General features: G+C 37.6%; 1 protein-coding gene across 5 annotated transcripts; it reads right to left on the bottom strand.

The window, feature by feature from the left end:
- Positions 1-1,024: 1,024 nt before the first annotated feature.
- On the bottom strand, positions 1,025-26,865 carry DCUN1D2 (defective in cullin neddylation 1 domain containing 2). Of its 5 annotated transcripts, none has more exons than XM_042039247.1 (7): positions 26,764-26,863; positions 24,136-24,352; positions 20,874-21,042; positions 17,650-17,780; positions 6,033-6,115; positions 4,940-5,036; positions 1,025-4,279 (listed from the first exon to the last, which is right to left on the bottom strand). In XM_042039247.1, exons 1-7 carry the CDS (start codon positions 26,764-26,766, stop codon positions 4,200-4,202), a joined length of 780 nt encoding a protein of 259 aa, XP_041895181.1. In that variant the 5' UTR covers positions 26,767-26,863; the 3' UTR covers positions 1,025-4,199. The 5 variants fall into 5 exon arrangements, with proteins under 5 accessions (XP_041895181.1, XP_041895191.1, XP_041895210.1 ...); XM_042039257.1 differs by having other exon boundaries at positions 24,136-24,532; positions 26,764-26,823; XM_042039276.1 differs by lacking the exon at positions 26,764-26,863 and adding an exon at positions 26,328-26,491.
- Between the last annotated feature and the right edge of the window lie 76 nt (positions 26,866-26,941).

The following is a 26,941-nucleotide window of genomic DNA, read 5'->3' on the forward strand; positions in this document are numbered from 1 at the left end:
TGCTTGGAAAAGGAGGCACAAAAAACCCCCATGGGAATTGGTCAAGTATATGCACCAACAAGAGGAAGTATCCCAATACTCAATCAAAACGTGAATGCCCCTAAACTTCCCCAGCCCTTCTCATTAAGAGGTGAACATTGCAACTACTTGTCTGAAATACAGTATTTTCCGCATGTGATTGTAGAGGCAGCTGCAGATCCCTCTGTCAACAGTTTAGAACAAAAAAGTTGATTTTAGAGGTCTGTCACCTAGTTCTACCCAGCACTTTGTAGATAAGGAGAAGATCAGAAAACATGTTCTGCTGAACAAGTTCATGGTTGTAAAAACATTACACTTCTTCTCTTTCAGAAGAGCCTTTTGGTGAGCAAGGTGCTGGCTGGCATCACCTGAAGGAAGTTACTGGTGCTGAGACTTGAAAGAAAAAAGGCTTGCCATGGTTGAAATATCAGCAGCTGCAGTTTCACTGTCACAGGAAAAGGAAGACAAAACTTGTGCAACACCAAAGCAGCCCATGGTTGGTGAAAGCACTGGAGAAGGATGGCAGCTGGGTGAAAATAGAGGACAACTTATTTATTTTAACTTAAACTTTCAGAAGAGAATTAATGATAGGTGAATGCATACCTCTGAAGGTCTTTGCACAGATTTCTGAGCATGCTGCTTCTCCCACAGAGCTCAGAGCCAGGACTGAACAACACTTTCTGGCAATTAAACCTCATTGCCAGCACAAAGTAATGACAAAAATTGTGGAGAGTTTGGTGACCAGCAGACACATGCAGTGAATACAGTACTGCAGCTAAACATGCCAAGCTTCTTAAAAGCTTAACTGTGACACAGATGACCAAACCAGACGTTTATTAAGGCCATACAAAAATTACTGAGTTGCATCCTTACCCTCTTCTGGCTGATAGAGTAATAACACAAGAACCTAATAAATGAACCAAAAAACAACAACAAAAAAACTCCCACCAGACCAAGACTTCCAAAGCAGAAAGCTGACAAAAACCATACAGACAGCTCACATGACTGACTTCAATCCTTTGACAGTCCATTTATTCCTTTTTCCATTGCCACAAAATATACACACACGTACAGCTTACTCAGCAGCAAATCTCCCAGGTGCATTGAATGAGCAGATGCCTGCAGGTTTGCTCTCCTTGGCATGACACACATGATAAATTACATTTAAATTTAGAACTGGCAAGTACAAATCCTATGGCTCAGTTTCAAACCAAACAACTTGGCACCAAGTTTAAAAATACATACAGCATATCTGTGAAGTAATACTGTATGCACTGAACAACTTGAAGACATCTGTACCATTTAGGATTACAAATTGAGCAGCCTAGGTGTTACCACTGTATCAGCTTACTTAAAATGGAAGTCAGAGTACCCTGTAAAGTGGAACTGTGGACAGCAGCAAATGATTAAAATAGGTAAGAAATCTGTAAGGTGAAAACAGTTTATTTGCATTTTTTATGACTGTTCAAGTGTGAAGGTGTTACTCCATGCTATTATGTATGGGAATATAAAAAGCACATGTGGTTTAAAATGGGTAGAAGACCGGGAAGAACAAGGAAAAGCATAGCAAACCTCAAAAGCTGGCTGACAAGGAACAACTATCTTTGGAGTATTTTGCCCAGTATTTGTCTGCTGGAAGATGTCACCCATGAAGGATCTGCACAAGAATGAGGTTTAAATGTGCGTGTGTGTATATATATATACATACATGTATATACATATATATATGTACATGTATATATCTATATGTACACACACTGAATCCTAGGCTAAGCACCTTCCTTCTTGCTCAGATTAACAAGAAAAAAACCCCTCGACCCACATGCATTTTTTATGCTCTATTTATTTTAAAAGGTAGAATCAGAATGATTTGATGGAGCTCTCATCATGAGCAAATGTTTCACAAGCTCTAGTGCTATGAAACTTCAGTTACATCACATACCAATAGATTAAGCTACTTCTGGTCAGTTATATTATATCTATATATTTTAAGTGGCAATTGTGTGAGTAACTAGCATTCCACTACTTCTGGCTAGGTAAATGCACTTAGAGGCTGTAAGATGTTACACATTCTGCAAAGCCTGCGGGACAGATACAGCAGTGGCTTGTTTTGGGGAGGAGGCATAGATAAATCAAATGCAGTTAAAAGAGCGTAACACTACTTCTAGCTCTCTGTTGACTTCTGAAGAATACCTGGAGTTATGTACACAAATGCCCTTCTAAACAGATTGAGTGAGAAAGCAGTAATTTGGCACAACCTCAGTGGTTATCTCTGCACAGGAGCACGAGGCAGCAGCAGGCTCAGACGCTGACATCTGGCGGCTGTTCGGCCAGGGCTGGCACTCACAAAAAAAAGACAAATATTGGTAACAAATCATTCACAGGGCATTTCTAACTTGAGTGCTAGGCTCTTACTAAGAGAAAATTTGCTAATTTGTTCAAATTTTCCCTCACCCTGCTTTTTAAACATCATGCACAACTGAAATTCCATCAAGTGGAAGAATGAAGGCAGTCTCTGTATGCAGCATGTACACTTGTCCTTGCAGGTTGTGTTGACATAATGAAAGCTGACTGCTTGTATGAAACTCTAAATATTAGAGTTTAAGAAAATATTGTAAGCTTTTATACCCTGGCAACTACAAAATAAAATAGTATGCTGTCATGCAACACTTCAACTATCCAAACAGATATAATTTATATAACTTAATGCACAATTTTATCCAAAATTCTTGAATCTATTCAGCCTTAAATACAGAAAATATATTGATCATAGCTGTACATACTCTTCAGCAACTCTTCATTTTAACAAACTTTTACAGTGGCTATGACAAACTCATTTTGATGAGGTAGCATTTGCAAGAGCCCTGTGCGAAGACATGCCGAATAGTTTCTGGTAAAACTTTTTTGTGCTTAGACATCAGAAGACACTGATGAGAAACAGAAGACTGACACCTCTGTGCACTTCATAATCAGTGGCTGGCAAAAGGGGAGAAGCAAGTGACTGAACAAGTTCAGGTTTGGTGAAACTGGTTCAATTTCACCAGCCTTGAGATCACTGAAACTGCATTAATTTGCTTTTTTCTCCCCTTAAATAAATACAATTGAATGCACAACACATCCACAGGCATGAATACTTATAATCATTAATATAAAGTCTCCTTACCCTTAACTATTTCTCCAACATGGAAGCCAACTAGTTAAGTCTTTGGGCTTATTCACATCTATTTTCCATGAGAAGTGCCAGGAAATGAATTTACAACTATGTTGCACTTAGCTAGAATTTATGATATGTTTCAAGCTACAAATAAAATCCATATTCTACCAGCTCCTTATTAAAAATAAATAAAGCACATAATTGGAGACTAACTGAATTATGATAATCAAAAATGAATTATAAAAGCATCTTTGGTTGTTTAATGTCTACTTTAAAATGGCTACTAAAAAAAGCTGAAGTTGCATCACCACATAGAGCAGCAGCCTGTCCTCAGCAATGCTATTGTTACATGTCCAAGCACTTCAAGAAGAATAATGATGAAGTCAAATTCATTGGGAGAAAACAAAAGGCTGGATGTAATCACTGTATACATCCAGGACGTGAAAATACAAATTTAAAATGTTGGCAACAAGTTAAAAACAAAAAAAGCATACATTAGTTGGTTTGGGTTTTTTTTTTTACAATTCTATAGTAGGACAGATCCACAGAACTAACCTTTATAAAAATACAACATACTGCATAAGTTTTATTTAGGGATTTAATTTATATACCACAAATACTGCTCTTAATATAAGTACAATATAATACAGTTTTATTTATGTAACTGCTGGTGTTCACTTTGGATTATGAACTGAATGGCATGCTGTGCTGTCAAAACTTTAATAAAATGGCCTCTAGTTAAACTTCTCCAAAGTATAAAATCATGCAAAATCTACATCCTATATGATACAACCAGTAGAATAATTGAAGCCAGTAGCCTACAAACAGCCTGGACTATCTTCTGAGTTTGTTCTTGAAGTGTCCACACATCAGTCATCATTTTCTTTAGGTAGAACGGAAGAATTTCAGCTTTGTCTGCAGAATGTCCATCACGACCACTGAAACCAGCACCAATGTGCACAGTTATCAGCTAACAAATCTTCATTACCCAGTGCAGTTCATTTAGTCCATATTGACAAATCTGGGGTTAGGAAGTTTTATGTTTTCCTCCTGTGACTACTGGTCGTGCATATTCCACAAAATCATCTATTAGAACAGGCCACGCTCCTACAGAGAAGTCAAGCAATTGAGAAATTAGCCTACCATTATCTGCAAAAAAATGGTGTAGTCTATAAATGCAAAGGATTAGAAGCTCATCTTGATTTCTGGCCTAGTCTAGCTTTAACATGCACAACACAATAAAATACTTGAAAAAAAGCACCTAACTAATAAATTCCACATTTGAGTCTCTTCTTGCAGCAATAGTTCTTAAGACAAGCAAAATGCATTTAAAGCATAAAACTGCACACTAAAAATATAAACATTAGTTGATAGCAAAACCATGGCATTCTTATTATAGCCATTTGTATCTTAGGACTTACTTCTGCACACATTCCAAAACAGAATTAGTAACAGAGAGTAAACTGCATATAAGTTAGCAAAAATTTTGTACAAAACATTGTTTCACTGAGAGGTCTGTAGCATAACACATTCAAGTAGTGTGTTCTATCATGGTGTGACTGTATCTTTACTTCTGTTTTCAAATTACAGCAAACTAATTAACCTTATCACTACTGTTTTGGCAGTAAGTATGACACTGTATTTGTGGCCGAAACTTTAAGGGTAAACAAAATTAGGACATGAGGTAACAACACGTTCTCTTGTTAATTTATAGCAGTATTTTAATTCTGCTGTACCAACTTTTGAAGATATTCAGGTACTGCTTACCTTCTTCATCATAGTTGGACATATCATCTGCAATCATATTTCCAAAGTCTAACAAAAGATTCCAAGTATCTTTGGGAATCGATCTTTTATGATGTTCCTGTATGGAGGAAAAACAGTACTGTTCAAGTCCAAACTACTTTCAAATTCCACAGCAGTATTTTATATTGACATATACAGAAATACACATTTCAAAAATATTTCTTCAACTTCTTTATCTTACAAAACCAATAACCTAAAAAAACCCAACCATCTGAAAGAGTTCCAACTTCCTTCTTTCTTAGGTTGAAATCTTTTAATTTAAATATTTCTTCTGAACTAAAAATTCAGGTTGAATTATTTCTCCTGAAGTAACACACTTTAATACCAGGTCATAAATTGCAGATTTTTCTTCAGTTACATCTATAGATCTGAATCTGGATGTCTTAAAGTGTATTAAGGCAGTTAAAATATGAAATGTTTTCAGAAGTCCTCTTGATGAAACTGGTACATTATTCAGTGATTCAAATAAATATACTGCCTAAAAATTTAGAAAAAAACTTCAGAAAAATATTTCAAAAAGTGTACACCTTCCCTATTAAGCACTGGGGGACAAAAATGCAGAAAGACTTCTTATTTCTCCTAAACTACAGATAAAAAGAAAAGATAAATTATGTATTATGTAACATTGTTTTTTGTAATTATATAGACATGCAAATGTAGAAACATGGATGAGTGAATCAGGTCTTTTACAAGAGCATGGTAAAATACATGGTTGACAATAATCACAGCTGTCTTGAGAATTAGCAGCACCAGTTCCATCTACAATCATGGCTTCCTTTCATGCAGGAACTTTCCTAAGTAGGAGGATACAGGATTAAGCAACCAGAACACTATCACTTTGCTGCATCTTTTTGCATTATTCTCAATTAGAAAATCATAAAGAGAAGATTTAATTTGGCTTGATTTGAGACTATTTTATATCAGTGTTCAAAAAGGAAAAAGTTTGAAGGAAGTATAGAGATATTCTATCTTTTTCTTATTGGAAGCACACAGCCAACAAAAGCCAGACTACAGGGGAATAAGACAGGCAGTAAGGAATAAAGTACATACTTACCAACAAAAATTTATTCCAAAGATCTAAAAATTTAAACCTTCCTGACAAGACTAAATTCCAGTATGCAATTGCCATTTCTAGATCTGTAAGAGATAAAACAACATGTAAATATTAAGCACATTATAAGCAAAAAAGCCCTCATGGTTAAACTATTAATGCTACATCTAGTGTATTATGATACAAATGAAAAACATTCTTTTAAAATCAGTAAAAAAACTATAAGGAATTGTTTTCTACTCTCCCTGACCCAAAAAGTAGAAGACAAGCAGTAACAGTATAAATTTTGTATTGAACATCAAAGTCAATAAAACCAAAATATTTTTGTCACCATCCACCAGTTACAGATTAAAGCTACTTTCAATCTACAGAAAAGGAACAAAATACTTACGGATAACTTTGTCTGCAAACCAAAAGAAAAATATACACACACATACACAAACATAGCAAATATTGACTGAAACATAAACATTTAAATCCACAGATGTCAACTCCTCTTAATTTATCACATTTTGGACACACTTGACTTTGAAGGGAATTTAAGGATATGAGGGGATGAAAAAAGTCATTTGTCTGTGGCATTAGGATTCTGCAGAACTCCTTACAGCAATAATTCTCTTCTGGAATCGTTCAATAGACAAACCCCTATAAGCAATACTGAAAATACAAGTCTAAGAAAGCAGCCCTCATTCTGTATCCTGATCAGTGATCTGAGAGCAGGGTTCAAGGAAGATGCAGCACAGCCACATATTCCGGCAGAAAGGCAGGAGCGACATTAGATGCAGCTTAAGGGTAGAAAGGATGTTTCCTTGAAGGCCTGTTTTCATCCTCAGCAGCTCACAACACCTAATGGCTGTGGTGCTTGCTCCCACAGGTAACAGCACTAAGTACATGATTACTGCTGGGCAACCACAAAACAAGGCACAGCTTTTCTTAAACCACAGAAATATTTCAGCTTGTGCTTTCAGGGTAAAGGAAGCGTAAAGAGAACGCGAAGCTCAAGAGAAAGTAGTGTGATAGCATGCAAGACAGAAGCTTGACCTGCACTCCAAGAAATAAGAGCAGTTTTTGAAATTGCACATATCACACTACAAAACAAAGGATGCTCTGTCACCTCAAATCAAGTTTCATGTCTGAAAGTGATGTTCCAGATTTTAACACAGCCATGTCCCTAGAGTCCCTGTTTCAGACAGGGCTGCGGCCCGGATGAAGTGCAGCAGTTAAGATGTAGAGAAATGCAATATGCCTCTACCTGCCTATACAGGGACAGTGCTGCCAGTGTTTGTCCTACTATGATCAGTGCTCTTCAGTACAGAACTTGAATTATGCTCTAATAAACTTCCTTCAGTGTTGGAACCCTGGGTTTAGAGAATTTATTATATCTGGGATATAATAATATATACGTGTAACAATATGGAGGATTTTGGGTGTGGATTAGCTCTTCATAAATCTGAGTGCTCTGTTATTGGGTCAAAAAACCCGCACTGCAGGTCATGAATAGATAGTTACTGGATTATAAGTAAAAACATATTACTTGGTATTTCATAATTGGTTGATTTGGACTTTAAAAGGCCTTGAAAGTTAGAACTCGGGGACATTTTCCACCTTGTTAACTTGAAAGCACACCCTGTGCAGCTGTGCTAAAGATAAGAATAAACATCAATTAGAAGAAAAACCTAGTGTCTCCTGCATTTTAATCCAAACTAAGTAAAAGAACTCATGATTTCAGAGACAAGAAGAAAAAACAGAAAAAATTAATACTTCAGTTCTTCCTGTCTTTGCCACCATGCTCACTTTTCACCAAAAAATATGTAGAAGAGAGTAATTAATAGCATTTACTTGCTGCTTAGATATGCAGATTTATTATTCTTATCTGTTATCCCAAATGAAAAGCAAAAAGAATTAAAAAAGAGAAACTTCTAAAATCTTAACAGTTGCTAAACTTCACTGTGAAGTAGCTGGCTTTGATCCCATTCACTCAGGCTTCTTTATGAAGACTCAACCTCTCCAAGCAAACCTTGCAAATCTGTAATTTTTAAAGCGACATTGAAGTGACAACTTTAAGCAAAATGCGCTTTGAAGAAATAACACCTTAATAGTTGAAAGGTTTATACTTCTGATGGAAATATTCCTTGGAAAAAGGAAGAAAGTACAGGTAGGGAAACAAAAATGATTAAAGGTGCCACAAAAGAAGAGGTAAAAGGGAAAGAAGAGATAACACTTCCTTGGTTTTTGTCAAAGTCAGTGGTATGTTAAGGTGAACTTGACTATTTCAAAATTGTATTAAACACAATGCATGTGAAATACTATCCAAAGCTGATACTTAAGGGACACTGTACATGCGTCTGCCAATGAATTCCCCTGCACAAGGATGCAAAAGTTATTTGCTGTAACATGTAACAAATGCATATCCCACTGAGAATGCTGCTCTGTAGTGGCTGAAACAGGTCCACATCAGAGCTGCTCTTAGCAACAGGCACGAGGAGGAAAGTTCTGTTCTTGATAAAATTTGCCAAAAGAAAAAAAAAAAAAAAATCCATCTTCTTCATCTGGTTCACTGTAATCCCACAAACCCATCGACTAACACAAGTGTTATCTGAACACAAGGACTAGATGGGACTATCACTCTTGGTAGTGGTGCCAGTTTATGCAGTCTTAAAGTACGTGAGAAAACTAGGTCTTCAGATTTGCTACAATCCCAGGGGATACGGCTACACTTCTGTTTGAAGACAGTTCCCTACCCAGGTTGAAAAATTTGGCACCAGAGGACAAAAAAGAGGATTTTTCTGCTTTAAAGGAAAGACCTAGTTACAGGGTTCAAATTCAACATTAGCATGCTGACAGTAGTATCAATAAACAGTAATGCTGTGGAGACTGTATCTGCTACAATTAGTGCTCCACTGATAGTAAAAAAAGAGAAAAGCCCTTATGCCATCAGAGTTCTGCATCCCCACAGGAAGATGCTTTTGCAAGGCAAAAATTCCTTAGGCAGTCTTAGGAATACCTATTTCAATGCTCTATAGATATGAAGGCATTGCTACAATAGAAATCAAACTACAACTATAAAATATGCTGGTTTTTTTGTACCAAAATACATGCTACCCACATTACAGACTAATAATGTAAATTTTATAAACAGAAAAAGATGCATGGATCTCAGAAAACACCTAGACAAGGACCAGTTTAAAAGAGACTTCATTGCTAACATCCATGTTCATATCTAAAGCATAAAATTGCCAAATGATTAAAAAACAGCATAAAAATACCACATCATATACTGTACATTATACAGTAGTTTGAGCTTTCCTTTCAACCCAAAAATATTTCCAGTGTCAATATCTACTGAGAGTTTTGTGTCATGCAGACCCTTAAACAATCAGTTTTTCCTAACCAGAAATAGTATTTTACATGCAGTATGATTTATCTTCAAATATTAAAACCTCATTCTAAACTTGTTTTTAAAAAACCTCAGCCTTTTCTATCCTGATTGAACAGAAAGCTCGAAGTGATAACAAATAGCACAATTAATGCAGAAGGAGAAATACAGCCTGTGTCTGCTTTTAAGATTTGATCAAATGCTGATCTTGTTAAGAAAGAAAAAAATCATTATTAGATTGCTGCATGAAAAAAGTAAGAATCAAATTAAGTTCCTCATGCCTTTGCTATGATTTTGGACCAGGGCAATGAAGTCACTGCACACTAGAAATCAAGGAAGTGTGAAAACAAAAAGAGAAATCAACAAATAGCAAGGAATTTTCTAGAAAGCAGGATTTCTGAGGAACAGGAAACGCAGTTCATTTAGACCTGCTGTGCCAAAACCATCCTCTGGGACTGCAGCACTTACTTTTAGCATCTGCCAAACAGAGCTTTCTACCTCTCAGTCTGCCCTACCAACAAGATCTGTTCATGCAGTCGTGTTTGAAACTGATAGAGTATTATCACTAATTCACCTGAATTACTGCTGTAACTTTTCAACACTGTGTTGAAACTGACGCAGAGGTAAGAACAATGGAAACTGTTGTCAATCTGTCTCAACAACACAACTATCACACTGCCTGACCAATAAGCATCAAGTGAATACTTGCAAGAGCCAGTGAGTTAATAAATTCCTTGTTTCTTCATTTCTAAATGATTTTTAAGAGTCTTCTTTGGCCTCCAAATTGCTAAGAACACAGACACAAGAATTAGTTTCTTCTTTCCTAATCAGCAAAATAACAAGAAAATACCACGAGGTTTAAACCCAAACCCACTTAATTGAGTTGCCAAAAGTTTAGAGCAAAATAGCCTGTAGCTGCAACTGGAAGCTCTCCCACAGAAGACAGACAGAAAGGAAAAAAAACAAGTAAGGGGGATGATACAGATACAGATCACGGCTAAACTCAGGATCCAGCTGAGCTGGATCCACTCATCCCAGCAAAGATGTAAGAAAAGAGCTTCCCAATGCCCTATGTTATGGGACAGATAACGCACAGTTAAGTGCCTGTGGTGGACAGGAGGAATGGTAAAGCACAGCACATGGATTTCAGAGGAGCACTGCAGGAATCACTGCAGAATTGAGCAGGGTCTGGCTGTGCTCATTAGCTCTGCCTCAGCATCTGCCATGCTGAAGCAGCCTGATTCCATGCAGAACCTTTCATGTTTATCACCTTAAGCACTAACTACACAAAAACAGATGAACTGCTTTGGAATTCAAGTTAGATTTAGGCTGTCTGAACACCAGTTTGAGTGCAGCCTAATGAACCTGATTGTAGCCGGTTCAAAAATACTTTTGCCTCTGCAAATCTCTCCACGTACAATTCAGATAAACTACAACAGATGACTCAAAGTTGACTGGACATACATTTCCCAAACAAGGTCCAAACATGAGTAAAAGAATCAATGAGGCATTACTAGAACTGGCAGTTATGCCACACTTTTACTGATCAGAGAACCTCTTCTGTACCAAGTTTCTCTCAAACTGCTGGCATTTTCAACATGGAAAATGTGAACAAAAATAAAGCAAGAACCATACACACAGACCAAGGTCACTGGAACACCTAAAATACAGCATTCACAGACCTCTTTCAAAATAAATGTAAAATTCATTTATAGACCTTCCTCAACTTCTTCCATGCACTCACTCCTACCAATAGCCTACGAATCTAATTCTTCATTGAAAGGGGAGGACATCTTGATAACTAGGTTGGGGAGAGAGGGAGTAAAAAAAGAAAACAAAATACAAAGAAAAGATATCCTTCCCTAATGTCTAAAGATCTCTTCAAAGAATCTTACCATACTGCTATGGTAAAAGCCAAAGTTGATGTTGCTTCAATTAAAAAAGAGTACATTATACTCATCTGCTTATAGGAGAGGAAACCTCCTTGAAGTCCACATACCGGATGCAAAGATAGTCGTTCTTCTGGTCTTGAGGTAATATTTGATTCAAGTCTGAATGCCCTCCTCATCTTTCATCTCTTGCTTGATCCCAGGCAACTGGCAGAGAGAAGGAAGCACAACCTTTTGAGCCAGCAAGCAGACGAAGGGATCACAAAGAAGTGATGAAGGACCAAATCGGCTTTTTGTTTCCATGTTGGAAGGTGAAGATCATGAAAGAATGCTTTAAGCTCCTCCCTGGGGCTGAAACAAACTGTAACAAACTCCTGAGCATGTCTTTTTGGGGGTCAAAGGGAGACCCAGTAAGAGAATCACAGCAAGCATCAGGTTCAAAAAAAAAGAAGGGAAAAAAAAAAAAAAAAAGATAAGGCCTTGTTTTGAGCTTCAAAGTGCCCTTAGAAATCTGAACTGCTCTGCAGACAACATGACAAAAGACCTATAATCCTATTTTTGAGTACACTTACCAACAAGAACTAAGATACAAAATTTCATTCGGACTGCAGTAGAAAAGCTAAACCTTGGGAGTAAAAGGCAAGATAAACCTCTCCAAATCTGCACCATGCAAAAAAAAAATATTTATTGTACTATATCCGGTAGTAAGAACATGAGAAAGCAGACTAAAGACAGAATCACAGTTATCCATAATAATTCTTTTTAAAGTGTCCTGGCAAACCAGGAAGGTAACCTCATAAACTGCACCTTCAATATATAAAGACAAAAATGCAGATCAAGTTTAATATATCTAAGTATTATGTACGCCAGATCCAACATGCAGCCGTTGAGATGGCACTGCTGTGTTGAAACCCTGCTAGGTTTTTTTCCTGAATTTTGTCCACCACTTAGAGAGTCATAAGTTATAAGCATCCATTGTCTTCTTTGATAATGATCAAATCTACTCAGATGTATTTGAAAGACACTTGACAGTTGGGTGCTGAGCAACATTAACCAGAAAATGATGTTCTGATTAAAGATCATCAAGGCAGATCTTATGCACTGAGCTTCTGCCTCCTTCATCTCACTCCTTACACAAGATATCACCTTGGGGCACCACTATTACTTTCACTTCTTTAAACAGCACGTGTCCAGACTGAAGGATTCTACTTGATAATACTGAGCTAATAAAAGTAAATGCCAACATTTGAGTTGGATGAGACTATAGCAACAGAAGTCCAGCATATACAAAGAGAAATAAAAATTCCCTACTGTCACCACATGAACTGTGGGAAAGAGACTCCTACAAAAGGCAGCCCTATTTCTAGGAATGAGTATTGGTGTACTCAATTCTGTGTCTATTTTAGGGAATGACAGAACAAATGTAACTTAGTTTATTGGAGAGGATCCTTCCCATCTAATTACATAAAGGCAGAATTTCTTGCATTGGTTTTGAGGGGAAATGGAGAAGAAGAAATTAAAAAGCAAGGGAGGACAGGCTTTTCCAAAAATAAATAAAGCACAAAACTACACACACACTCCTACTCTCCAAGAACACTTTCCTGGAGCAAAATCCCCAATGAATTATGAAGACAGCTGTGTCAGGTATCATCAAAATTCTTCTATGACCAAAAAAAACTTTAAGAAGGGCTTCTGTGCCTTCCCACTCCCCATCTTATAAATGGCAGCTGGTGTGATAAAAGATACTGTCCTGCTGGTAATAACTCCGGAAAGAAAAAAAGTCTGGGACACATGGAGATTTTTTTCCAAGCTATGCTCCAAGCAAAAAGATTCAATAAAAACTGACAGTTATTTCAGAAAAAGCTTTCAGAAATTCAGTCTTCAAGCACTGCTGCACAAAGTGAAGCCAGATATGCTGAAATTCACCTCAGTATGCTGAAGCAATCTCAAACTGCTTCCTACCATGTTTGAAACTTCATAAAGGTCAAGGAAGTTCTGGAAGAACCTCAGTCATTCCCTGCCAAACTGGGAGAAAGTAACTCATCCAAGCAGGTCAGTCCTGTATCTAACATTGCCCAATACTTAAGTAACTCAGATGATACAACAAAGAAAACTTCTATTAAATTTGCAACTTAAAAAAAACCTGAAAAAAGTCTAACATGATAGAAGACAGGATTAGGATTCAAAATTATTTGGACAACCACTTGGAAGTAAATAAGAAAGATTTCATTAAAGAGAAGTGCAAAGTCATACTGCTAGTGGGAGTAATCAACTGCAGAAATACAGGATTAGATTTAACTGGGTACATTGCAGTGCTACAGAAACCCAGTAGTAAAACAGATTGCAAACTGCAGACAGTATCAAACTTAAGAACATTCAAAAGGATGCAAAACAAGAAGCAAAATATTTAAGACAAGTGGAAGGTATCTGGCTTGTTTGGGTACTACAAGACAAAGAGAAAATCAGATCAATTTGATTGCAAAGGAAAAGAGAGTTGGAACACAAAATTCCAGTATCAGCTAGAAGATAAAATTTATCAGGGTAGTTGGTTTTACTCGGTCCAGAGACGAAAGGCATATGTATTTGGCATACATCATGCCAAATATGTAAAAAGTTGTTACTCACTTTAAGGAAATGTATTCTGCATACTTACTTTGACTGGAAAATTTAGAAACAGAGATTTATGTTACATGCTAAAGAAAGAAAAAAAAAAAAAAATCTAACAATAGGTTTAAGCAAACATGGACAAAGATGTATGAAACCTGCCATCAAAAATTTCAGATTCTATTTTGTGAAGGCAATGGCTCTCAAACTTGTTCAACCAGAGGACCATTACGAATCAGACCTCAAATCTTATTGATACTTACTGAAACTGAAAAGGCAAGTTAGTATGTATTGTAGCATACCACGGAGCATTTGGTTAGAAAAGCACGTGCAAGGAGTGGTTTTGGTAGATGTTGATCCTGTCTAGCACAAGGGAACACACTACGTAAGTATTTCTCTACCTTTTAAATTTAAAGACCACCTATTAAAAAGGAACCCATAAATCACTATTTCCTCACGTTTTTCAGAGGAGAGGGGACAATAAGTTGCATATCACTTCTTAAAACAGCAGATACAGATTTAAAAAAAAAGTAATCTGAAATGTATTAATGTACTGAAGGAGTAATGAACATGATTCATAATCAAAGCATTGCTGCTTGAACATTTTAGAGATACTTCATTAATTTCTTGTGGTTTCAATATGCTACGATAACAAACAAGAAAACATGAAAAGTAATTGTGTAAGTCAGTCTGCCTATCACAGCCTCATTTCTAGCAAGCTCTATTTTCAAGAGTTACTTCTTTTAAAAAAAAGATGCCTTAGCACTCAGCCTGAAGGACCCAACAGAAGGGGTTTAATTACGTCTTCTTTTATAAAAGTTTCTACTAACAATCTGTTAAGAATACAAATTCCTCATTTGTCACTATGTCAAACTTGCTGAGTTTTGAAATAGGTGCATTCATAGGTGATGCGTATATCCAAGAATCAAACAACATTCTTTTAGCCTACAGATCAGTCCCCTAAACAATGAGTACAATTACCAGACTTGGTGATAAAGGCTCCCAGACTAATAAGAAAAAGCACTGAATACTTCAGACCCTAGAAAAACCATATTAAAATATTCTGCAACTGAAATTTAGGAAAGAATTCCTAGATTATTTCCACTTCATTCATTAAAACTATGCACTTTCATCCTTTACTTGACAAACTTACTGACCTCTCAGTCTCCAAGTTACAATTCACCAGAAAGACTTTAAGGCAAGCAGCTTGAGCAGGAGCTAAGCAGCATCCTATACTGACTGAATGTCATCTAATGTGCATGTGGGGAAGAAGGAGAGGCCATCACTGTAAGATGACCTAGACACAGCTAGGCACAGATTTGTACCAGCTCAGTTGGTAAAAAAACTAATTCTTCATTCTGTTTAAGTACCTGGACTTAATGAAAGTAAAGGCTCCAAACTGAGTAAGACAGAAGCAGACTGTACATGGCTGATACCAATTCCCGAATCTCCTTGACAATAGGGCACACAGTCATTAGACACAAATACCAAACATCCCTGGAGAGAGGGAGCAAAGGTTCTCATTCCAGGAGAAAATACATAAATGTATACAGAGAAGAGGATGTAAAATAAAAATACAAACCAACTACCTAAACCTGTATTAAATGTAGCTGAAGCAACTAGAATTCTTAGCTCATACAGACACTCCAGTAAAATAACTGTTTGGATTTTTTTCCTTGCTTACAACTTACTGCTTCCTTCTGTGGTTATTACAAACACCTACCTGTAAACTTACTTTTTTCCTTCACCTCTTTGCTCCACTATGATGGTATTCCCTGTAAAGATTCCAACTCCAAACCTATACAGTGTTAATTTTTATTTGGGTAAGCTGTCATTGGCCTCAATCACTCAAAAATGTCACATTAGTCTGTATGTTTGCTCAACAGTTTTTTTCTACTCAACCTATGGTGATCCAAGAAATATGGGGTCTCCACTGAATAACAGTGGCATCTGCTTATACTTCTTTACTGTCAAGAATCATCTTATCAAAACCAGAAAAAGTCTGATGAAAAATGCCACCAAGATACTACCATGTAAGAACTAAGTACTAGAAATTAGGAGACTGTATATATTATCAAAATTACTAAAATTCCTGAAACTGAAATCAGCAACAGCTCCCATCAATTCATCCTACAATTTAAGCTTTACTTCAGTTTTTGCACTCCTTACTTTCTTCTGTTAATAGTTCAACTCTTAGTCCAAGAAGGAACTTCGGTACTTTAGGCAATAAAACACCTTTCTTACACAACAGGTAAGACAGACTTACCAATGAAAGGACCCCCAATACTGAATAAATAGAAGTAATGGAAAACAAGTAAGTTTCCTCCTCATGTCAAGTAAAAAGTGCATTCAGTTCCAAATCTGGGTTGGGCTGCCTGACGTCATCCACTCTTCATACAAGCTTAGGTGAAAAGCTTTTGAAATGTACTGACTGCTCAAGTTCAAGAGTTTCATGTTGGAACTGATCCAATTAAAACAGGAAGCTATTTGTAGTATTTCTTTAGGTATCCCATAAATTCCAACCTCAGCTGTAACTAACTTACCTTTCCTGCAATTTCAAAGTACTAATCTTTGTTAATGAAGACAAGCTAAGGGACTAGAATTCCAACCAACCTCACAGAGCCACTACAAGGCTTCTTCATTTTTGTGCCAGTACAAGTGGCATGTGAGCCATGAGAGAGGGACAAATGAAATGAAAAATGAAACTGCTAAAAAAAAAAAAAAAAAAAAAGAAGACAAATATAAACTAGCTAAAAGTTGTCCATAGTCAAAAAAAAAAAAAAGGACACCAGGGCACCAGGGAAGACAAGAGAGATTATTCAAAGTAAACAATGGGGAACAGATACCCCTGGTTGAGGTCTAAACCAATATTCTGCTCTCCCAGCAGTTCTTGAGAAAAGTATTTACCAACTTTTCAAGTAACTTAGACATAGATTTAAGGTGGCTATGCTAAAAAACATTAAAAACCCCCAAACCCTAAAAAAACCAACAAACCACTTCCTCTCACCCACAGCACAAAAAACAGTGATGATGGGAAAGTGCTATTCTATATGCAAAACACTAATTCCTTTCTACACAGTATCTTCTGAAAGTGGACATAAATTTGAAAAGAGTGGATTTCACCTTACTATTTTTTTCATCTATTCACAAACTAGAGATTTTTGATTTGAAGAAAAAATAAAAAAGGAATTTAAATAATGTATCTGTTTTACTCCAGCAATACAAGGCATGGATTGGGATAAATCTCAAACTTTATGAAGAGTAATAGTTTAATGCTTTATAAACTATGCTTATTTTTACTCACTAGTTTTAAACCAAGTCCATAATACCCTTTTCCTAAACTTTACATAAAAACTGAGCTAAAACTAAAAATTCTTAGAAGAAGAGTAACTTTTATCAGTTTTCTCCCTCTTCTGAGCTGATACGGACTTCTTGTTTCAGTAGTTGTTAACACACAGAGCTCACTAGCTCAGTATTTAAAAAAAATAAAATTTGACAGGTCTTGAAGAACTGCACGAACTTCTTTTGACAAGAGGTGAGAGAATGTCAATACTGGCAGAAAACCCCATTAAGTTATCTGTACCAAGGGGACATTAAGAAGAGATTAAATGAAAGAAGATGGGAAAGAGAAGTCAGTGAAAGAAATCAATAATGAATTTACTATACAATCACCAATGAGAATATTGTAGTACTGGAACCATTTGGAAGACTTCACTGACTGCAGATATTTCCTCACTTTTTTTCTACTTACCTAGACCTTTTTGTCCTGGGTTTTTAGCAAAGTTAAAAGTAAACTGATAAAAATCTTTGAACTTTGTTGGATCCTTTAGCTCTTGTTCCAGTCTTGGCAATAGAGCTTTTAGTTTTTCTGTGGTGTCACACCTGTTCAAAAGAGATTATGTTATTTTCATATATTTAAAATTTCTTTCTACTTTCCCCCCACCTTTTTTATAGTTTAGTTTCAGAGCAAAACAAAACAGTGTTTAAGATAAAACCAGATTGTCTTTGAGGATAGCATTCTGAAAAATATAAATGCTCATGTGCCTTTACTAAAGAATTTTAAGTGGAACACTGTAGACAGGCATCCATTATGTACACAATGCAAACAGGATTCAATGGTTTAACTTCTTTTCTGTATCTTTATGAATTTCTGAACAGATGCTATTCTGTTCTTAAAGAACACCCAAACCTCACTGAACTCTGTTATTCCTTCTCCTGGGACAGATGTTGTAACACAAGTGTGTGAGCTTTGCGTTAATCTAGATAGACACTGCTTATTCCCTGCTCTCCTAAATAAAGAGCTTCACACTACATGAACACTTGAGAATAAAACCTAGAAATAAAATGAGCCTTGAATGATAGCCTGAAGACTGGCAAACTATTTAACAGCCTGGCACAGGTAAGCTAAGACAGAACCAAGTTACTGAAATTTTAACAGAAACACATCCCTGAATAACACCACCGAAGCATTTTCGGTGAAAACACCTGAGCTAATAAGATACATTTGTAAAAGGGAAAGCATTTCTGCCACAACAAGGCATCAAACGAATATTCAAGGTTACAGGACATTACCAATATCTTGAATTGTACCTAGAAACTCAAAGTGAAGCAAACAGGTTTCAAAAGAAGCAGCTATCACAACTAACACTGTGTATTTGAAAGTTCTCCATAGTTAAATATTTGTACTTATTCTAAAGATTCCAGAAAAATTCTATGAAAGGATGGGTAACCATAACAACACCCATAAAATGCAAGTACAGTTTTAACTGTCTTGCATGGTATAGATAAAAATAAGTACCCTTCTGGCCTCCAGCAGTACCTGGTGGAGAAAAGAAAGAATTCTGCCAATGGTCTTCAAATGAGAAGTTCAATTTCATTGGGACTTGATCTAGTCAACAAATATACCTTCCCATATGCATCCTAAAGATGCTATGGGATCTAAGCCTCAGGGAATTTCTTCCCATTTGAATGCTCACTTGTGCTCATTGCTAAAAACCACAGACACTGTGCCTCCAAGTACGTAACAACATCACTCCAAATTCTCAGTAAGTGCTGTGGCAAGCGGGCACAACCATATTATACTCCCAAGAACAGTTTAGCATGTGTTGAGCAGAATGAGATAAAAATCACAGACTGCTATGGAACTATCAGAGACAGTCAAACGAACACAGCAGAAATGTGACAATCAAATTCAAAACAAAATCCAAGCCAAAAGTCACAACGGGTTTAGCAAAACCTCTTTAATCACTTTCATGGGAAAAAAAAAAATGCTGGCAACCTTTCGTATAATAACATGAGCACTTAATTTCTGTCTGTGGTTAGAAAATCATAATTATTCTTGTAACTTCTTGTCCTGGGTTGCAGTGTATTCTATTACCATCCCCATCAGCTGTTGAAACCAGGTGGGGCAGTGTTTCCTTGCCTCCTCCCCCCAGACTATCTTTCTGTTAATTGCCCATCATTGTCCTGCCGCCTGACTCAGAGATAACTCCCTCCGGACTATCTTCTGTTAATGAGCCTAATCAACACTTTGCCTCATGACTCATTACCCCATTGTGAGATGCTCCACCCAGAGGGAGGAACCAAGCATCCCAGCGTGGATATAATCTGAAGCTGACCACCAGAGACACCGGCTTCCCACTGGATTTCCAGAGGACAGGAGCTACACAGCCACCACTGGACTTCCTGAGGAAGAGCAGACTGTTTTACTACAGGATCACTGCTTCAGAGGACTGCAGCCACCATTCTACCAGACTGCTACCACCACCCTGCCTAACAGGGTGTCAGGTTGTACCTTGACTCTGCCAGTTTGACAGTGTTTTCTTTTACCTTTTTTTCCCCCTTTTCTTTAATTTCCATTAAATTGTTATTCTGACTTGGTGCCTCCCACTGGTTTGTTTTCAAACTAGTACACTTCTACTCAAAGCTACCCAAGGGGACAAAATAAAGCAATGAACAAAGTGGTATCAAAAGTTATTTCATCATAATTTCCTAAAAATGGAAGCTTAAAAAAAAAAAAAATCAGTAACTGAGGAGGTCAGTAACATCAGACTGCTAAGATCTCTGCTCAAGAAACAACCACTACATTTCTTAGAAGTTGGTCTGTCACAGAAATGTATTGATAAGGTGCCATTCTAAGACCAAATGAAATTGTTTACCTACAAAAAACATGAAAAAGTAATAAACTGTACTTATCCACCCATTTAATGCAATCTGTTAAAAAGTAAGTTATTTTGACATTTCTAAATATTAGAAATGCTGCTCCTCTTGCAAGGAAAAGTTATACACAAAATATTATTTTATGATGATAAATGCTTGGCTTTATTGGTAAACAGAGGCAATGTTCAAGGTTTGTTATCAAGAACAGCTCCATAATCCAGGAAGGAAATTTTTATCAGTTATACCACAGTTGGACTAATCTTTTCTACTACCAAGATTCTAGTTTTTATTTCAATTCCTCATAGGTATTTTGTACAAATGAAGTATCTAGGATAAAAGAGACAAAAGTATGGGTGGTAAAATGGACAAAAAGAAAGATGGGTCCATTTGCTGATAGCAAGGGAAAGAATTGAAGGTTCTTTTCTGTTTTCCTATTTCTTTTCTGCTTCAATAGCGAAATTTTTTTTCCCTTCACACACCTCCAGCGACTTTCAGTTTTTAACAGCAGGAGGCCCAACTCAAATCCTTAACACAAATATGGATATGTTTACTATGAACTACATAAAAAGATACTTGAATTCATCTGACTCCCTTGCTGTACAGGTAGAAATTGTTTTGCTTCCCCCCTACTGCGGTCATTAAGGCTTTGCAATAAAGCACCAATTCAAGGAAGACAAGACACTACATTTTGCACCTGTTAAGCTTGGCACTGGCCTCAACAGCTTTGTAAAGCTTCACACAATTTATCTGAAAATGTTTTGAGCAGAAACACAGTTCAGGCCTTACACTATAAACTATCCAGAAGTGGATACTTACCCCAACTCTGTCATGCCATCAACAAATTCCTTCTTACTGAATTCACACTGAGTAGCTGCCCTGAATTTCCATGCCACAACCAGAACACTGATACTGGCTGGGTCCAGGCTTAAATCATCACAGAACTGCTGAATCCCATCAATGCCAATCTTATTTTCATCTTGTGGATCTGCAGTTCAAAGTACAGAGAGGAGAATTATAATTATTTACAAAACATATTAAGAAATAATCATCTGACAGTTCTGATGTGCTGCATAATACAGGTATTCAATTTTTGATAACCTTCACAAATGTTTTCACTTGAAGTCTAGGTAATTTTAAAAGTGAATCAGTAAACAGATTAAGTATTCTGTACACTTACAGAGAAATTCATTTGCATCTTTTCCTGAACTTATCTGCTAACAACAAAATAGTTTTGTTTTCCCTCCCAATCCTCTATAAAAGATTTGCATTAACTCAGGAGATGCTGCCTACATTTAGAAATAGTAAGGGTGATAAACAAAATGTACAACACAGTTATATTGGTCAGCAGGTGTTAAGCTTAAAAACAAAAAGCAACCCAAAATCAAGCCCAGCAAAAACACACCTACCACGTCAGACCACAGATTTTTTTTTCCTGATAGTGACATATGGGTATCTACTGTATCTATTTAAAGACCACATTTAAACATTCTGGGGGTTTAATTCTAAGTCAGGAAAATCACCAAAACATTGTTCAAATAATGCCTTACCATAACAGTCTTAAGCTAATTAATACAATTTAGAACAAGCGAGACATAGTATTTCCCCACTAGTACCTTTCTGAATGTCAGAAGTGCATTTCTGAACTACCTACATCACAGTAGATGCCTCATAATAATTCTGTAACAAAATTCTCTCTCAAAAAAACCCCCAAACAAACAACCTCCTGCATGTAAACTTAAATAATTGGAGAAGAAAAAAACCAAATGAAAACAAAAGAAAATGAGATCCACACCTGTAGTTTTCAGAGCTTGAGACTTTACAAACCACAAACTGTCTTTCCTAGCTTTTGAAAGAAAGACATTTCAATATCATAAGTTGGGCTGTGTAGAAAAGCATCCCTTGAGAAGATTTAAAACTAACTTCCTAAACTGCTACAATTTTCAACCATGCTATTTTTAAGTCCTGATCCAACAAGATGATTTAAAAAAAAAAATCAAGCCTAGATAAAACTTTTTGCATTTTATTTTAATTCTTAAGCTCTCTTCTACTTTTCCAGCCAATACTACAGTGAAAAAAATGGTAAACTCCAGAGAGGAAGTTAATTTGGCAAACAGACTTATACCCATTAAACAAAGAATTACACCCATGGTATAATTCAGGGACCTTTGACCCCAAATAACAAGTAAATATATCTATTCAACTAGTTCTAAGACACATATAACATATTTCTTGTGTATTTGGGGAGTAACTGAAGAACTGAAGGCTGGATGTGCACTGTCTTGAAACCAGTGAAAAGATTCTGGTGGATTTCAACAAAGACTTTTCATCCCTATCATATTTCACATTATCCATGCAATTAGTAACAAAAAATGCAATTGTTTTGACAGAGTTGCTGGATAAACAGGTAAGAAAACTAAGAAAAAACAGCACAGAAAAAGACATTTTATCTCAGATTTCAAGTACAGTGCAATATTGTATAGGCCTTGTAGAACAAAGGAATCCCTTACTGTTGAGGGACCAGTGACTCAGGTTTAAGCCAGATATGAATAAAGAAAAGGTGCTTAACCAAAACTTTTATAGTCTTCTGTCAAATCTGATGAAACTTTTTAATGTTTACAACTTCAGTGTTTAAGTGCCAGAACTGCAAAGGTGTGCTGCTAACTAAAACACTGACATAAACTGGCTAGACTTGCTTTCACAAAAGTCAGATAGTGCAGTTTGCCCCTGCTAGGAATTTGTAAATAACAAATAACATTTGTGATGATCTTTTTCCATTTTAGATATTCTTAACAGCATTTATCAATCTGAATACGTATTTTTGACCCAGCAATCTCCAAGACTGACATTCAAGGAGCGAAGAGAAGATTCATATATATATGCTATATATATATATATATACATATGTCAACATACACATATGCATATATAAACCAAAACATGGTTCTCTGAGTTTTGTCTCTGGGCTTTTGTTTTCACAAAGAAATGCTATAGCACTGCTGCCTCTTTGTCCCTGCACAATTCACTACCACATAATAATGAAGTATTAAAGAACCCCCATACTTAGAATAGATTATGTAAAGAGGAATAAAAATGGTGGAAACAATATAATAAAACCAGGATAAATTGTATAAAAAGCATGCCATATATTTCAATTAGAAAAGTACATAAAATCATAGCTGAGTAGTGGCTAAAAGTTCATGTTTTAAAACACAAGATGTATGGATTTCAACAAGAGCTAACAATGACTCCAGCCTGCATCGCTCCAACATGAACAATGCACACACTCATGTCACATGGCCATAGTTCAGCAAGCACTGTCACCTGGATCAGGTACATTCTTATATTTAAATGCCTATCTTTTCTTTTTTGTTGTTGTTCTTTTTAATAGTGATGTAAAATAAAACCTGGAAAAGAAGCAACTCTGCCTTTAATCCACTTTCCTGTGGTTTTCCCTCCAAGCCTCTCTGAAAAGGCACATCACTTTTGCTGTAATATGGCAGCATGAAGGAATTAAATAAGGATGTAGTTTTCAGTTCTTGAGTTTCCTCATTAGACTGTTTTGTCACACTCCTAGCTGTAATGTTATCTGAAAAATTTTTGTTTTAATGTATAAAAATATTACTGTCTCTGAACAGAATTAATTTCCCCAAATGTTAGCATAAGACCAATATGTATTATTTTGCCATGGAAGGAACATCATACACATATTTAATAGCAGCCACTGACAACAAATCATGGAAGCTGAATAATAAACTTTGCTACCATATTTGACAATTGACACTTTTTCCTCACTATAGGTTTAATTTCCTACTTTTGAAGTCTACAGAAATCTCTACAGAAGTCGTGTACAGACCATTAAGAGCATTTAAAACCTTTTTTCATTCTTATTACTACAAACACACTTGGAGATGCAAAAGCTAGTGAGCTTTTCTTAAAGCTCCTTAAAAATGGTAGAGGGAAAAGCAGAAAAACTCCTCACACAACATAATTTAGAAAAAAACAACAAAAAAAATCCACAACAACATCAAAAAACCCAAGCCCACCAATCAAAAAAATCCCCCCACAACCAAAACCTTACCTTTGTATCGATTATACAATTGTTCTAATTTCTTCTTGTCTACTGAATTTTTCATGGATTCTTTGTAGTATAAATCTGGATTCTGGAAGTAGTTGTCTGTTGCCACTTCTAGTTTCCATTCATTCTGTGTTAAGCAGTATATAGCAGTCCTTTCACCAGCCTGGGTAAATGCCATAAACTGGCGGACCTTGTCCTTCTGGGATGATTTAAGCTTATGCTTTGGGATGCAAAAGAAGCAGGAAAGCCAATGAAGCTAATCCAGAAGTTTGTTTCAGCATTCTACTACTAATGCCTATCTTTTAAAGGTTTTAGTTTTCTTGTTGATGACAACTTTCACTTCAGAATTACAGGAAGACAAAGCCTTGTTCTTCTGCAGTTAAATAGACAGCATTTTCTTCTGAAAATTGAAATGACAGCATCTATATATACACTTTTAGCAGCACATATTCTGTCAGTAACAAACTTGTATTTCTGCTTTATTGCTCACATATGCTGACGTTTTTTTCTGTTCTGTAACAGCAGTAAACACAAGTGTCATCATAGTATAATATGTTTATCTTCTGAAAGATATGCCTAGTGGTTATAAAAAAAAAAATAAAAAAGGTGCAACTCATAGATTCTCAAATTCTGTATAAGTCCTTCGTACATGGAAAAAAAATACCCTAGAGTTTTCCTAGTATTTTCTTAGCAACCATTAACAACACAAAGTTTAATAATTTAAAGTCATCAGCTGAAAAAGGCAGAAGCATTTCTCATATAATTATGTTATAGAACATTGCCAACAGAAGACATACAACAAAAATAAAATAGATGAAGCAGACGTATCAGAGACTGATGAATGTTACAGTGAGAGTATAAGATTGTTATAAATGTAATCTAAAACTTTAATTAAACTCTGAAAAATATGTTTATACTACTAATACATTAAAGAACAAAAAAGCCTGTTACAGTGGTCTACAGGAACTAATATGATGTTTCTCTCAATTGCAGCAACCATATTGATACAACACCCCTAAACTTCTGGAACACCCGAGAGGTAGGAATGGGCATTTTATGGGGAGAAAATTTGCCAGTAACATATTTCAACATTATTCTTTACATGAAGCTGCAAGCAGAAGGAGATTGCTTAAATCAAACTCCATTTTTTATTATATTCTGTAGTTTACAATTTCGTTAAACCATACCTAACACATGTTCTGGGCCAACAATTAAGCTGAGAAATTTGTCTAAATTCCCCACTACAGCTTAAATCATCAAGTATACGGAAAATTTACTGGTCTCTTAAAAGAGAACTTAATCCTGATCCAGTCAGCAGTAAACACGGGACCACCTTTCAGTTTACTTTTTTATCGCTTGTACCCATATGGGCAGTGACATCTCGACTATAGATGGTCCTGACACAAGAAACACATCACATAAACAAGATAAGGATTTTGGTCTTTCCTACAAGATTTTTCAATTTAGTGTAAGAAGAAACACGTTGGGTTTCTTTTTATACAAAAAATGTGTACAGTGGGAAGGAAAACAAGCAAAAAGTAACTACAACATACTTTGCTAAGTAAATAACCAATTTGGCTGCAAGCTCCAGCCTGCCTCCAAATTTTCATGAAGGTTTAGCTAAGGGAACCTCTGCACCTAGATCTTCCTCAGTTACATAAACTTCTTTTGGGCTACAAACTTAGCGATAATCACTTCAAAACAGAGCACTGTGCCAACAACGCCAAAGCAAACCCCATGTCCTCTTGCAAGCTTAGTTAACGTCAGGCATTTACGGATATTTTCTAGCTTCGTGTCTACCGAAATGACACACTGAATTATTTGAAGCGATAAGAAACACACTCGACTCTGCAGCCCACTACCCTGCCACGTAGCACAGTTCCTCCCGCTCATCTGCGGCCAGTGCCCTGCAGCGGGCAGCGGCACCCGCGCAGCTTCCCGGGGGGCCGGGACGAGTCTGAACTCCCGTCTCCAGCATGACTCCTCGCCGATGGCACCCGAACAAGGATGCGCACCTCGCACCCAGGCACAGCTCAGTCACGTTTCGGGAGCCCTCTCCCAGAGCTTATGACACCGTACCGCACACCCCAGGGAAGCGCTGAAGCTGCTGCAGAGGCACCGTGAGAGCGCTTCCTTCCCAGAACAGCCCCGGCCGACCCCGCCACCCCGACCCGGCAAGGGAATTTGTACCGCACCTTTCCCACCGCCTCAGGCTGCACCTGCCGCGCCCCGCGGCGGGGAAGGGCCGGTGGGAGCGAGGGACTCGCAGCTCCGGTGACCTGCCCCGCCGGCCCTAATCCCAAAAAAGGGAAAGGTACGCGCTGCGCCGGCTGCCTGCGCTCGAAATAGCCGCGGCGACGCCCGGCCCCTCCCTTCCCCCGCCGCCCCCAGTGACCTTCCCCGCTCCCGGCCCGGCGGAGGAGGCGGCGGGAGAGCGACGCCGCACGGGGGGTGCGCGTCCCCGTGTCGCCGCGCCGCTCGTCTCCCCCCGCCTGGCACCGTCGCCCCCCTCCCCGGCCAGGGCAATGGGACTCGGCGCGGCGGGAGGTGCGGGATCGCTCAGCTCGCCAGCCCAGGGGGAGCTCGGAGGTCGTTCGGAACTCCCCCTCCCCCCCGGCTCGCACAACCTACCATTTTATCACCGGCGCTCCCACCAACTTCACCGCCCGGCGCCGCCTCCCGCGCAGGCGCGCACCGGCCCGCCCGCGCCGCCTCCCGCCGAGGAGCGCTCCGGGCACGGGCCGCAGAGGCGGAGCGCGGGGTCGCGGTGCGGAGCCCGCAGCGCTGCCGGGGGGAGCAGCGGCGTCCG

This window comes from Corvus kubaryi, unplaced genomic scaffold (assembly GCF_017639235.1).
Source record: "Corvus kubaryi isolate FWS band 111438036 unplaced genomic scaffold, C.kubaryi_AGA036_p1.0 133, whole genome shotgun sequence".
In the NCBI taxonomy this organism is placed as follows: domain Eukaryota; kingdom Metazoa; phylum Chordata; class Aves; order Passeriformes; family Corvidae; genus Corvus; species Corvus kubaryi.

Coding starts and splice junctions, on each gene's coding strand:
- DCUN1D2 (XM_042039285.1), bottom strand. CDS start 25,742: ATGAAAATTTGGAGGCAGGCTGGAGCTTGCAGCCAAATTGGTTATTTA. Junction 24,353..25,646: donor TGCTTGTTTTCCTTCCCACT/GTACACATTTTT, acceptor TGCATCCCAAAG/CATAAGCTTAAATCATCCCA. Junction 4,280..4,939: donor GTCCAACTATGATGAAGAAG/GTAAGCAGTACC, acceptor ACTTCTCTGTAG/GAGCGTGGCCTGTTCTAATA.